The sequence below is a fragment of the Salmo salar genome, chromosome ssa18 (genome assembly GCF_905237065.1).
Source record: "Salmo salar chromosome ssa18, Ssal_v3.1, whole genome shotgun sequence".
NCBI classification, from domain to species: domain Eukaryota; kingdom Metazoa; phylum Chordata; class Actinopteri; order Salmoniformes; family Salmonidae; genus Salmo; species Salmo salar.
In genome coordinates this window covers 13946260-13961509 of record NC_059459.1, presented here as the reverse complement: position 1 = coordinate 13961509, position 15250 = coordinate 13946260, and the positions used below count along the sequence as shown (strand labels likewise).

The following is a 15250-nucleotide window of genomic DNA, read 5'->3' as shown; positions in this document are numbered from 1 at the left end:
ATACTATCAGATCCCCAAATGGGCACATTTACAGGCCAACGTTTGCGCGCAGGCCAGGTAGCCTAGGTCTACTTCTATGCGTAATCAGGTGCGCGTCCTTACTTAACATTGACAGTAGCGACAATGACTAAATTGACAAAACTGGAATGAAATACACCAAAACTTGTTTCTCACAAATGTAGCATAGGTTGTGTGCTCTGCAAACAACGTAAAGACTGTAAAAAGAATATATTGAATGCATTAACAGAAATTACCATAACCAAACAAACATTGCAGATGAGAAATTATAGGAATCAACAGTAAATGTAATACTGGTGATGGTTAAATGTAATACTGGTTAAATGTAATACTGGTGATGCATGTAATGGGGAATTGATAGACACTAACAATCAAGGAAAACAATTCACACAATGAAGTTATGAAACAATGAATGTTGTCAAATTGGCAGGAGAGAGCACATTCTGGAAAGAGACGTGCTTTGTGCATTTGAGCCACACTCCCCTTCTTCTTGGACTGTTCCATCCCTGCGCCCTCCGCGATGGATTAGTTCACTGAGATAGGCGCGAATCAGACAGGTTTCTCGTGTGCCATAAAAAATTCATATATTTGCTGAATGCTCGACTAAACAAAATCTCGGTCGACCAACAGCCTCTCGACCAGTCGACTAATTGGGGTCAGCCCTATTATATACATACACACAAACATATATATGGAATAGATCACACACACACACACACACACACACACACACACACACACACACACACACACTCACACTCACGCAGACACACACATGCAACTACTTAGGATTATGCATGTAGTACTCACCCCAACATACTGAAACAGTTTTGTATGTACTGTATAGAGGATTAAAGCCACAGCCATTACCCAATCATGTTAATCATTGATCATGTGTCATGTCTCAACCACATAAACGGTCATTCAAAATGTCCTCCCCCGCTTCTCATTGTTGCTAAGGCCAAGTGGCGGACAGTGGACCAGTGCAGTGCCACTCTCTGAGGAAAGGTGGGACAGTGGACAGAAAGGGCGGGGCCAGTGACAGGAAGCGGAGCTCTAGTCGTCCTCGCCGACTTGAGGAGAGGAGCCGGGGCTCTAAAACTGACGAGGCCACGTCGGCAGGTTACCACAGCGAGGGTATGCAGGAACCAATCACACGGCAGAACCAGGAGACTAGTGACCAACCACACAGCAGAGCCAGGGGACAAGTGACCTATGAAATAAGGGCATGATGGCTCAGGAGATTATATACTGTATCTAGCAACTTAAGACTTCATCAGAATCAGTGCCTCAGTAGTTCAAAGTATTTTGGTTTTCCAAATTTAACCAGAAGATCAGAATCAGGTACAGGAGTATGGTATCGTGTAGTGTACTGTAATATGTGTGGCCTTACCATTTTATTTTGCTCTGTCCAGTTATCAGTTATCACCAAAGTTGTTACTCACGTTGCACTTTCAGCCCATTATTTTCTTGCTTTTTCCACCTCTCCCCCATCAACACATGCCATCATATCACTAACGTCTTTATCTCCCACTCTCGCTCTGTCTCCCTTTCTTCAATCTCAATCCTTTTCTCTCCCCTCTCTCCCTGGTTTCTAGGTGAGACTCTGAAAGAGCAGCAGGCACCACGCACTGCGACCAAGTCCTCCTCCTCCAGTCGACTGAGGGACTTCAAGGAGACCATGAGCAACATTATCCACAGCCGGCCCCTCTCCGCCTCCTCTTCGGGCTCCGGGGCCCTTGGGGGTCTAGGGGTTGAGCCGGGGGCCGCCACCAAGTCCAGAGACTGGGAGGCAGACAGCACCAGCAGTGAGTCCAAGTCCAGCTCCTCCGGGGGACGCTACAGACCGGCCTGGAGGCCCCGGAGAGAGGTCCTCAACATAGACAGCATCTTCAGCAGGGAGAAACGCAGACAGGCCGGGTATAGTCCCCTAGGGGCCACCTTGCCTGAAGACAGTGGGGCCCCAGCCGAAGGCTCCACAGGGTCAGTTACTGGAAAAGAACAGGGGCCCTCTGGTAATATGGCTTCCTCTTGGACCCTGCCGACCCCCAGGGGCCATAAGATGGAGCAGCAGCCCCCCAGGCTCATCCAGAGGATGGAGAGCGGCTATGAGAGCAGCGAGAGGAACAGTAACAGTCCTGTCAGCCTGGACATGCCTCTCAGCGAGGGACCCAATGCTGCTAATGCACACAGGTACAGTCAACTGTATTCATACCGTTATGACCACTATGAAAGATTCCAGATGACCGTAACTCACATATCCGCAAAAGGTCGAGTCACACATGGACATGGTGAACTGCGTATGACCTCTCCGTCTGTCTCCCTGCGTGTCTCTCAGGGACACCGGTCTGAAGAAGCCCTCCAGTTCCGGCTCAGGTCCATCATGGCGCTCCGTGCCCAAGTCTAAGAGCAGCAGCGCACTACTGCAGGATGCCAAGGCTTCATGCAGGGGCCACAGCCACGTAAGCCTGGGTAGGTCTGAGTCAGTGTGTGTGATTGTGTTTCCCACAATGTGTGTGGGAAAGGGTATTTTTACGTGGGATTTGGGTCTGTTTTAGGGTGTGTTTGTTTTACACACTATTGTCTCACCCGTGCGCTGCACATAATGGAATGGTTTCATAGCATGTGACCTCTGAGCAGCTGGTTTCTGTTAAATCTTATCTGTGTCTCTGTGTGCTCAAAGTGTGATGAAGTGTACACACCGTCACTCCCCACACCTATTCTTCCTTGATATAGAACAGGGAGCGTTCTAGAAATCTGCGATATCAAGGTGTTTGTGTGCGTGCGTGTGTGACACAGCGGGAGAGGGCCGCAGCGAGCTAGACGAGCTGCAGGAGGAGGTGGCCAGGCGAGCGAGGGAACAGGAGTTACAGAGGAGGAAGGAGAAGGAGAAGGAGGCCGCCTTGGGGTTCAACCCCAGACCCAGCAAGTTCATGGACCTGGACGAGCTTCAGAACCAGGGTAAGGCCCCAGACCCAACCCAGAGAACAATGACTTGTATTAGTTGTTCTGTGGGAGACAGCCCTGCCCCACCGTGTGTGTGTGTGTGTGCGTGCGTGCGTGTGTGTGCTTATATAGCAGCTGTCTGAGTGCTCCCTGTTTAAAGCACCCTGAGTGGGCTGTCTAGTGGGACTTCTGTTTTCCAACAGAAAATAGCATATTTCCACCACACACACAATAGGACGTTTCCTCATTCAGAGGGTTAAGAAACATGTTTGATTGTTTGCTGCGTTTGTAGTGGAGAGAAATTGGATGAACTAGTGAGGTTTGTAGCACTATTCAGTGATTTAGGTAAGTGGTGCTAGGCAGCTGCGATTCTGAAGTGAAACATAAGTCTTGAGTTAACTCCACAGTGTGCCTTTTTTTGTTTTAAAGAGCTTTTTTTTGGTGCGTTTAAGGAGCTTTGCTTTTGGTGTGCGTGTTCTTTAGGCAAAGGGGACAGCTTTGAGCGGTGTGTGCCGGACGCTGAGGTGCTGCTAGACCAGTCTCTGCGGCTGGAGCAGGCTGGCGATGTATCTGCCGCTCTGTCAGTTGTTAGCGAAGCTATGTGTAAGTAGCCTTAACCTGCCTCCCTGTGCCTGCTGCCAGCCCAGTCGCCCCGCTATAACACTGTACCACTACCGACCTGTCTGTGTCCCTGTGTCTGTCTATGTGTGTCTCTGTTGCTTTCACCTGTAGTCCTCACCACTGTTGTGCATAAGACAGCCATGCTAACTGCTAGCCGTGATGCTGGCCATGATAACTACTTGATTGAGGGAAAATGTACTTGCTACGACTGTGATGTGGTTGTCTCACCCAGTTACCTTAAGATGCCTTAATTGTAAGTCACTGTGGATAAGAGCGTCTACTAAATGACTCAAAAATAAAAAAATAAAAATATTTATACATTTTTAATAATGTGAATTCTACAAGAAGTACCTGAAAGGCTAACTTGTGCCACTGTATTGGAAGAATAATTGCCGCAATGCGTGTGCAGCATGGTGCTCTATCGTCTCCTAGCGATAGTTTGTTACAAAACCCTAACTTATTAGTGCCCTCAACTCTAGCTCTTGTTTTATCCAAATATTATGACATTTGTGCTTTCTGTCCAGTCACACTTACAATAAGCGGCCTAAACCTAAAATAAAAGCCCATCAACATGAGGAGCTGTCTTGAATGAGTAACGACAAGGGGAAGGGACAATTTGGTCTGTCTAAACACAAGTTTGAGAAGGCTGAAAAGGTCGGCAGCCCTCTGTCTACCAACCGTCTCTGTCTGATTATAATGAAACGAGGCGAGTCGTCGGCGTGTTTACCCATCACCGTGGTTACTAGCCTGCCTGCCTGGGGGTGCGGAGAGGGACGGGTCAGGGGGTGGAAGGGGGTGGGGAACCCAGCGCTATGACAACCAAGTCTCCCAAAGGCTCAGTTAGGACAATGTGTCCTCGGTCTGTTATGTCAACATGCCAGTGAGTGTTAGTATGGTGCGTGTCTCTTGTCCGTTGGTCCTCATTTCCTGGTATATCTGTGTGTTGATGAGACTTTCACAGTATCACTGTCTCTGTCCTGAGCGTCTTGGACATTGAATGTGTGTATTATACTCCTGACTCGTCCACGGAGGAATGCTCACAAACACCCAACTCTCTCTCTCTCTCTCTCTCTCACACACACACACACACACACACACACACACACACACACACACACACACACACAGTTTCCCCTGTCAGGCACCCCAGTAAACCCTTGTCCCACAAACCCCATTTCTCCGTTTAAGATCTACAGCAAGTCAAGTCGAGTACTAAAAGCGTCTGAACTGAAGATATTTCGCCAGCTAGCCAAGAAAAATTGCTTTTGTATTTCTCAATTCAGCTGCCACGATACAGTATGAGTCAAAATACCAAGGGACAGACTTTAGTTTCTCCTCAGCCTTCTTAGATATTGCGCCTAAGGAAGGGCTCAGCTTAAAGCCATCAATTTAAGTTTTTGGGCTTAACATAATTCACTTTGATTAATTTAACATTATTCGATATGATTTAACCATTGTGCCATATAAACAGAATCTTTTAAGAGTCACTGTGGATATTAATTTTCCTGTTTTGTGTCCATTTTAATGTACCAAGCGTGGTGCCCGTTTGTGTTTTCCTCGACCCCAAAACCCTCCCCTCCCAAACCCCACCCCCATTATTTCAAGTCTAATCCTATGATTTAGTTTTGTGCCAAGTGTTTTTGCATGCATCTCCATAACTCAGCTCTTTATTTTCTGCATTATTCTTTTTTTCTTTTCTGCTTTCCTTCCTTTTTTTTTCGCCCTGTAGCTAAACTCAGGCTTCCCATGCATGAGGGCGGTGCTAACACTCATAGCAGGACAGTGGCTGAGGCCCGGCTGCAAAAGTGCATGAGGAGAGCGCGGGGCCTGCAGCAGCGCATGCAACAGCAGCAGCAGGAAGACAGACCCCAGCAGCAGGATCAGGAGCAGACAGAGGAGCAGGATCAGCCCTGTCCCTGTCCCCAGGGGCCCCCCAGGTACCAGCACTGTCTCCTGTCTGTGTCCTGTGACTCCCGTCCCCCAGCTGACCTGCCCTGTTCAGCCCACACTCCTGGCTGAGCTCCTCATGTGGCTCTGGAAGGAGTGGAACAAGGGATCACACAGTCCTGGTTTATTCTTTAACATGTAAAATGCCTTGCAGGTAGTATAGGAAAAATACCATTGATTTATAGGTAGAAGTTGTGTTCAATGTGCATACAAAGCGAGAAATGCTGTCATTTCATTGAACCTAGGTTATTTAAAGTAGGCGTATATATTTAGAGTTTTATCCGTTTGCTGATGTTGTCCTTCATCTACCCATTAATCCAACATATTGTTTTCCTAACACACAATTTGACCCTTGTGTTTGAAGATGTACTAATATGCAGCTAACGCCGCTGTGTTTTGTGGAGGGAGGGTTGTGTGTGTGTTTACTGTTTAGTCTTGTGGGGGTTGCTGTGAGGCCAGGAGCCAGGGGGGTCCACAGACACGAGTGCCTTTCCCAGGGGTCCGGTTCTGAGCCAACCCAGCCGTCCCCTGGGCTAGCCTGTACCAAAGTCCATAAAGAGTACATCTCGCTCACACGCACAGTAAACTCACATACGCACACACTCCACACACACACACACACACACACACACACACACACACACACACACACACACACGTTTTAGACCTACAACACAAACTCCTCCTCTGTTTCAGAGGTCAGACCAATGAGAGATGCCTGGCCATGATTCACTAACCAGCCCATAACGTGAGCCTCTTTCCTCCTCCTTCCTAGTGAACAGCCTGTCCCAATCAAAATACTGTTGATGGACGCCCAGGAGGACCAACCGCAAGCAGTCCTGGAAGCCACCAGAAGCATGCCTTCTCCTCTCCACGTTAAGCCCCTCCCCTCCGGTACAAACTCACTCCCTGAGCCCTCGAGCCACCCCCCTGTCTCTATGCCCCCAAGCCCTCACACAGGGTCAACCACAGGGGGGTACGTGGCGGAGGCGAGGGGGCGCTGGGAAGGACTGGATATGTCAGGCGTGCTCCCTCATGTGAGACCTCTCCACAAGCACGCTGCCGTGTCCCTGCCTGCCCTGTGCGTGGACGGCTGGGACGAGAGCCATACTGAGGGAGGCCATGACCAGCCCCCAGCTCTGCCCAACTGCAAGCCAGCTGCATCCCCACACTGGAACAGTAACCCCGCAGCCCAGACTCTGCCCATCCCACACCCCCACTCCAGGACACACTCCCCAGTCAGCCACACCTCAGAGGAAAGGGGCCACGCCAACATGGAGAATGCCTACCCCAGACGGCCGGATGCTGTCGACTCCCCTTTCTACACCCCTCCCACAGACTCCCACTACCCTCCACCCGCCCCCAGCCGACCAGAGCGGACCCCTTCCCCAGCGTCTGGGGACTACAGGTCAGGTGCCGCCATGCCAGTGGATCACTGGGCAGAGAACATGACCCGCTTCTACAACTCCCAGCCTGCCCCTGTGGTGGGGTCGCCCTGCGAGGAGCTGTCAGAGTTAGACTCTCTGTACCAGGCGAGCCTACAGGCCCCCAGCTTGCCCCGGGCCCCACGCGGAGTCAGCCCCCAGCCCACTACAAACAAGCAACGTAAGGATATTCACTGACCAGTGACCACTGTTAAAAAAAAAGGGGTGGGGGGGTGGGGGGACTGAGAAACAATGATTGAGAAAGAGTAAGTGGGCGAGAGCTGTCCACCCCTAATACTGTGTCTCTGTGTTGTATCTGCAGCGGCTAGGAAGCTGTTGTCTGGGCTGGCTGCACCTGGCCGCTCCAAGACTCCCACAGCCGAGTTAGAGAGACATGCCTACAGAACGGCAGGCTACACCGGCAGCCCTACACAACACTCCAAGGTCGGTATCCACATGCTGTGTGTACGTGTACGTTTGTGTGCATACGGTGCTTTCTGAAAGTATTCAGACCCATTGACTTTTCCACATTTTGTTACATTACAGCCTTATTCTAAAATGTATTAAATATTTTTTCCCCTCATCAATCTACACACAATACCCCAAAATGACAAAGCAAAAACAGGTTTTTAGGAATTTTTGTTAATTTATAAAAACTTAAACTGAAATATCACATTTACATAAGTATTGAGGCCCTTGTTGAAGCACCTTTGGCAGCGATTACAGCCTCGAGTCTTCTTGGGTATGATGCTACAAGCTTGGCACACCTGTATTTTGGGAGTTTCTCTCATTCTTCTCTGAAGATCCTCTCAAGCTCTGTCAGGTTGGATGGGGAACGATGCTGCACAGCTATTTTCCGGTCTCTCCAGAGATGTTGGATTAGGTTCAAGTCCGGGCTCTGGCTGGGCCACTCAAGGACATTCAGAGACTTGTCCCGATGCCACTCCTGCGCTGTCCTGTTGGAAGGTGAACCTTCGCCCCAGTCTGAGGACCTGAGAGCTCTGGAGAAGATTTTCATCAAGGATCTCTCTGTACTTTGCTCTGTTCATCTTTCCCTCTATCCTGACTAGTCTCCCAGTCCCTGCCGCTGAAAAACATCCCCGCAGCATGATGCTGCCACCACCATGCTTCACCGTAGGGATGGTGCCAGGTTTCCTCCAGACGTGACGTTTGGCATTCAGGCCAAATAGATGAATCTTGGTTTTATCAGACCAGAGAATCTTGTTTCTCATGATCAGAGTCCTTCAGGTGCCTTTTGGCAAACTCCAAGCGGGCTGTCATGTGACTTTTACTGAAGAGTGGCTTCCGCCTGATTGGTGGAGTGCTGCAGAGATGGTTGTTCTTCTGGAAGGTTCTCCCACCTCCACAGAGGAAATCTAGAGTTCTGTCAGAGTGACCATTGGGTTCTATGTCACCTACCTGACCAAGGCCCTTCTCACCCGATTGCTCAGTTTGGCCAGGCGGCCAGCACTAGGATGAGTCTTGGTGGTTCCAAACTTCTATTGAAGAATGCTGCAGAGGTTTGTCCTTACCCCCCCTAGATCTGTGCCTCGATACAATCCTGTCTCGGAGCTCTACGGACATTTCCTTCGACCTCATGGCTTGGTTTTTGCTCTGACATGCACTGTCAACTGTGGGACCTTATATAGACAGGTGTGTTTCTTTCCAAATCATGTCCAATCAATTGAATTTACCACAGGTGGACTCCAATCAGGTTGTAGAAACATCAAGGATGATCAATGTAAACAGGATGCACCTGAGCTCAGCTTTGAGTCTCAAAGCAAAGGGTTTGAGTACTTATCTAAATAATCTATTTCTGTTTTTTATTTTGAAAAAATGTGCACAAAAAAAATAAAAACCTGTTTTATCTTTTTCATTATGGGGTATTGTGTGTAGATTGCTGAGGATTATTCGTTTTTTAATCCATTTTAGAACAAGGCTGTAAGGTAACAAAATGTGGAAAAAGTCAAGGGGTCTGAATACTTTACGAAGGCAGTGTGTGTGTGTGTGTGTGTGTGTGTGTGTGTGTGTGTGTGTGTGTGTGTGTGTGTGTGTGTGTGTGTGTGTGTGTGTGTGTGTGTGTGTGTGTGTGTGTGTGTTGAGGCTGCGTGTAGTGATTTGGTGCAGATGTGCGAAGGCTGTATCTCAGTGTGTGGACTGACGTGTGTTTGTGTGTGTAGGAGGGCGATTGACACGATGTCTCTGTTGTTTCCCTGTAGCCTGGGTCATGTGAGCGACCACTCGCAGATGACGAGAACTACAGTGCTGAGAACCTCCGTCGCATCGCCCGCAGTCTGAGTGGCACAGTCATAGGGGGACGACCGGAACACCTCGCCCCCTCCCGCAGCTTTGTGAGTCACACACACACACACACACACACACACACACACACACACACACACACACACACACACACACACTAGTGCTAAGCGATTAATTGAAATGTCTTCTTTTTTAAATTAAACAACTGACAGAGGGTGGTTCAATTACTTGAAGTCACTCTGGATAAGAGCGTCTGCTAAATTACTTAAATGTAATGTAAATACATTTTTTTTTTAAAGGTTTTTTTTTAGCAGATTTTGCCGTTTCTGTGGAGAGAAATCATATCAAGCACGAGAGACATCAAATAAAGAGCGAACTGTGGGACGCTGTAGGGAGATGAAGATTCAATAGGCAAATATTCAACCTAGTTCAGTGCAGAAAACGTGGTAAATAACTACAATGACCAGAATCCATTGCACCTAGTCTTCCCGGCCCCACACAGAGAGGAACGTAACCAACACAGTGACGAGAGGGATAGACACAGTTTGTGACTCGAGGTAGCTCTCCCCGATTGATAGTTGTAGCAGTCTTGAAACCTACTAAATAGTGATTTTGTCAGACAGCTCTTCAGCATGGGCAGCTGTGGCAACCCAATGATCACGGCTACCCTTTTCGAGCCAACTAGCTAAATAGTATGACTCGTTGGGAAGCACAACGATAACGTTAGATGGCTGTCTGGCTGCTACTGCCTGACAGCCAGACAACTCTAATCTAATCACAACTGAAATAGTTGATTTAAGTAATGTTCTTACTAAGTGGTAAGCAGTAATGGGCAGTCACTACCATCATGGGGCTCTTGTGAATTGATTTATTCTGTGTTAGAGACAATGGAATGTTTTAAATGTTTGGCTTTGGAATTTCAATTACAAAGGTCATATTTCATAATGCATTTAATATTATTTTTTTTAAGTGTTTTAACCTAAATCGAAAAAAGTGATTATAAAAAAAAAAAACGAAATGACTTTAAAAAACACTAATCGCTCAGCCCTAACAATCACACACGCACGCGCGCACGTGCACACACACATACATACACACTGTGCGTAAGACACACACACATAAACACACACACACACACACTGTGCATATGTCATACACACACACACGCCCGCACACACACATACATACACACTGTGCATACAACACACACACACACACATACACATTGTGCATACGTCATACACACAAACACAGAGCCTTACACGCAAGCCTCAGTTCCTGACGGGGGAATGCCACAGCTGTCAGTCCCACTCAGAGCTGCCTGTGATCGCTTTGGCGAGCACATCATTACATCATCATGTACCATCAGTGTACCTTATCATCGTCACACCTCCCTCCCAGTGGATATGATTGTTTCATACTGTCATACCTTCATCTGGTGTTCACATAATGTAACTGCCGTGCTGTGCCCTGATGGAGCATCTAGTGGTGTGATCTTCACTCAGCAAAATGCCAGCGGCGGAATCTATAAATTATTCATAAATCATTCAGGTAGTCCATTAAGCTTTTAACCTTGTGTTCAGCTTACATTCTTTGGTTGAAGAACAAAGACCAGCACTAGACATGGCACTGTTGCATTATGTGAATAGATGGTGAGGTTTGTGTTGCCACTGAAATCCTGACTGTGTTGTTTTCGTTTTGTTTTCATTTGTGGGTCAGCCGTCCCTTGTCAACCTGTTTTTAACTCATCTGTTTTCCTCTCATCCTCCCTCTCCTCTCTTTTCTGCCCCTCAACTGCTGGGTATTCTCACCTTGTGGTGGATCTCTCTCTCTTTCTCTCTCTCTTTCTCTCTCTCAAACTGAACCTCGTTCTTTTTTCTTTAATAATAAAAAAAAAGGATTCCCCAGTTACCAGGATGCCAAAGCATGCGGACCCCCGAGTCACCGCACGTCACCCTAGCACGCCCTCCCTGCACCTCCCTCCCTCCTCCACCCACCTCTCTCCACCCGAACCCCAACACCAATACGTCCACAACAACCACCACTACAGCCCCCCAGCACTGTCCCAGCACCCCCCTCAGCAGGCAGCGCGGCCCCCCTCCTCGGGGCCCTATCTGGGACGCTCAGGTAACCGTCAGCCCCCTCCACCTCCAGTCATCAAACCACAGCACCATCCTGGCCCTATCAGAAGTGGATCACATGACACTCTCAATGTCTGTTATTCCTTTTGTTTTCTCTGTATGTCTGGTCACACTGCATGTTTTAGGCGGTTCAACGCCAGCGTGAACAGAATCTATTTCTGGGTATGCCAGATTGTTCAGTCAATTCTCACATTGAAACTTCATTGGATGGAAGGATGTTTGACATACTTTTTACATTTGTATCACAAACCATTTGAGAAAATCATGATGAAAGTGGCCATTTTAGGCCCATTTTAGACCAATACATGCCTCCTGTCTAGATTCTGAAATATGCATTTTCACAGTAATTTATTTAACATAAAAAAATATTAATATAAATATCTCAAAACGACCCTTTTGGAAAGAAAATGTGACAGGAAGAAATTCACAGAGCTCTTTGATTGTACAGTGTGTTTCCCACTGTGCCTGTCCTGGAACAGCTAGTTCTCCGCTGTGTTCTAACAATGATCTGCTCCCACAGGAGATCACCAGAAGGGAGACCAGTTTCTGGCTGTGTTTGACCGGGGTGAAGCTTTCTCCCGTGAAAACTACCACAGTGTTGCACTGAGCTACGGCACACTACCGCGGGCACCTCGCAGGGCACCTCCATCCGGGTCCTCCTCTCTCCCCCATCCCAGGGAAGGACCCAGCCCCGGCCCTGGCCCTGGGTACTACAGCCACCCAGACACGGGCTACGCCACCCTCTCCCACCCCCGCCGTTCTGCCCCCCCTAGAGGCACCATAAACGGCTACAGGCAGCCCCCTCAACCCGGCAGGAGCAACGCAATCCTACCCACCCGCCTACCTCCCCAACACCACCCAGCCTACCACCAACTGTCCAACGAGACCTCCACCCAGCCCCTCCGCCTGGACGTACCTCCAGATGTTGACTGGAGGACTCCGGACTACAGGATGGTACCACCGTCCATGCCCATGCGGGACCCCCACCCCCTCCATCAGCCCACCCAGAAGCCTGACCAACCTCGAATGAGGGCCTCATCCTGCGGCCCCGGTAGTGCCCCACTTTGTTCCCTGTGCCAACAGCTGCCCACCGAGCCCTCCCGCCACTACTGCCAGTCCTGCAGGGCCTATATGGCCCGCTTCCGGCCTGCCAGCTGATCCAGTTTACCGTCACCCTACAAACAGACCCAGTTCACTCCCAATGCACACCCCCCCTTTCTCTCTCTGTCTTCTTTCTGTCTCTTTTCCCTGTTGGGCTGTAGAAGTCAGACTCTAGTCCTGAGTGTTAGGGAGACTAACAGCAATCTTGGGGCACGTTGTTCTAGCAGATTGTGGCCCTTTCGCTTCCCGTCAATTACTGTCTATAGTATAACCCCACCCCAAACCTCTTTAAGCAGACAGGCCAACCACTATCTGGTCCTAAACCTGGTCTATTTCTATAGAGTTTATGTTTAGCCTCATCTAAGGTTGTTTAAAGATGGTGTGATGCCAACAACATTGGAAGGTGACAGAGTCCAGGCTGGGTAGAAGTGGGGCTGTGAAAGCCTTGCACTGAGTGTCCACTGAGGTGGATGGCGAGAGGCACTGTGCTTCTTGGAGTTTAGGACACCCCTCATTCCCCCATTGGACACATCAGCACCAACGCAGCTGGAGGTTTAGGGGTGCCACTGATGTTCCCAGGGGTCACGATAAAACCCATGCTTTGAGGAAGCCTGTTACAGACAAAGACTGAAGACGGACGTTGAGTTAACAGGGTGGGGAGTTTTTTTGTTGTCAGTCATGAATTATTCTTTAACAGGTATTAGACAGTGAAATGGATGCACCATAAGGCTGCTTCCTCACACCAACCCTTCCCTGTCTGGATAGGAAGAGACAACACCTTCCTCTCTCCTCACCTCATTGTATACTGACACTAAAACAGGGCCCTCTGAGCGTTCAGATTTATTTACTTACTGTACTACTGTATTTATCATTTTTAGGGAGCCCTGGGTAAGTAGTGTATAGATTGTCAAACTAATCTTTCAGCCTAACCTGTATATACTCTGCCATAGACCTGTTGTACTTTGCATTGTATCAACTAGCTAGCGCTGTCTGGTGATTAGAGCCCTCTTGTAGAATGGGCCTGTGTGTCTCTCAGTTAGAGAGGGCTAAGGACCCTAGACTTTTCTCTTGAGGCTTTCCACAGCCCTGCAGCTATGCACGGTTGTTCAGCAGGTCTACGACTGACGGAATCACTCGGCTTAGAGTACGTTATAAAGTAATAATGAGATTTTCTTAGTGCAGTGAATTTACCTAACTGCGTTAAAACAAGTTTAGTTCACTTCAGAAGTGTTGAGATAGTTTTATCTGTTGCTGTTTTATTTATATTGACATTTCTCCCATTGTTACGGGAGGTGCTCAATGTTATTAACCTATTTTTGTACTTTAAAGACTTGGGATATTTAGAGGATGGTGATCTGGAGTGCTAAGGAAGTACAGCGGTTTAGACTCGTAGAGAGAATGTAATGACAGTGTACTTTACAGAGAACATATATGGGAACTGACTATCACGCTGGGTCAATTCAATGGCTTTTAGAAAATCGTAATTGTTGAATCTTGAACGTTAGATCCATTTACATTTTTTCTTGATGTTTTGTCTTTGTGACGCGCCAACACCGGGGATGGCTAATTAGTTCCTAATTGAAATTTCAACCCAAATATTACTAAGACGCTGATTTATACAGTAGCTCCGGAATACAACAAAAGCCAACTTTGTCTCGTTTTTGAGGCAGATTTTAGATCTGATGATGTAAACTTATGGATCATTAGAGCCCCAATTACAGTGAAGTCGCTTTTTTGGCTTGGGAGGAAAAGCGAGCTACAGCCTTACAAAATACACTTACGTTATCTACAATCTGAAATGGAGGAAATTACTAAATTATGTTTTGTTGCTTTCTACAATATTGCTGATTTGTTTTGGAATATTTGTACACGTATTTTTCTACACTGTAGATATGACTGAGGGAATATGAAGAGAATGGAGCTTAATGAAGAAAGTTGAGTGTCTTAAGATAAAACAATTGCTAAAATCATATGGTTAATAAAGACTTTAGGATGCTCAACTGCAGTGCAATTCACCGGGTGCGAGTGGTGTTGTCCTTCTTTGGGGAAAACAGTCTCGGAAACAGAAATGTAATTGGATTGTTGCAGATGTTAAACACTTAACCAAAGAGTGCCACTTTAGTGAGAGTCATTTTGATGAAAAGGAATTAATAATCCTTAGTTTGTGTACATTATGCAACACTGCCCCCTCGTGGATTGGCAGTAGAAGAGCAGGTGACAGGTGTCCATTTTATTTTATTTAACGTGCTAATAAACAGATACTGCGACAGCTGAACAGTGTAAATTTGTGTACAGATAATGATATCCTTCGAACTTAAATGTTAAGAGGATGTGTTTTCTTGGTAATATAAAGGAAGGGTTGACAGATTTCCATTTTGGACTTAGTTTGTAATTGCTGTGCTAGCAGATGGAACTTGTATTTTTGCAATAAAGTTGTTACAAAGTGCTCCGAACAGGAGCAGAGTATGAAGATTGTCTGTTTCTGTGTGACTATGCTATACTATGCTATGTTGTAGGTTACAACTAGGGCCCAGCGGTTTTTCCATGTCAGATCATGTGATCAGGAAAAGCTCCTGACTCTTAAGATGCTCTGTAGCCCTCATACTCAACTGGCGGACCACGATCAATACGGACCGTATTGGAACAGTCTGGTTTCGACCCCATATCATATAAACACACAAAAGAAAATGTGTAGAATTGCAGGAAAGGAGCTTTAAAACAGAAAAACAAATATTCCTGCCCTGTAAATTTTTTTTGAATTGCGGGAAATTTGCTTTAAAACCCCACAAT

The 15250-nt window shown here is 47.4% G+C and overlaps 1 protein-coding gene across 7 annotated transcripts in view; it reads left to right on the top strand.

Annotated features, from left to right (window-relative positions):
* The window catches only part of LOC106576704 (inactive ubiquitin carboxyl-terminal hydrolase 54), a 106127-nt gene extending 91197 nt beyond the window's left edge, over positions 1–14930 (top strand). For 3 of the 7 annotated variants that reach the window (XM_014154022.2, XM_014154024.2, XM_014154028.2), the window contains 11 exons: positions 979–1155; positions 1617–2211; positions 2357–2490; positions 2818–2979; positions 3448–3567; positions 5315–5522; positions 6308–7137; positions 7279–7400; positions 9176–9307; positions 11117–11345; positions 11880–14930. In XM_014154022.2, coding sequence (XP_014009497.2) covers positions 979–1155; positions 1617–2211; positions 2357–2490; positions 2818–2979; positions 3448–3567; positions 5315–5522; positions 6308–7137; positions 7279–7400; positions 9176–9307; positions 11117–11345; positions 11880–12517 — 3347 coding nt within the window. In that variant the 3' untranslated portion in view covers positions 12518–14930. Of the gene's footprint in view, positions 1–978; positions 1156–1616; positions 2212–2356; positions 2491–2817; positions 2980–3447; positions 3568–5314; positions 5523–6307; positions 7138–7278; positions 7401–9175; positions 9308–11116; positions 11346–11879 lie in introns of those variants that run through there. The other 4 variants (XM_045700767.1, XM_045700766.1, XM_045700768.1 and 1 more) reach the window with 4 other exon arrangements.
* Positions 14931–15250: the final 320 nt, after the last annotated feature.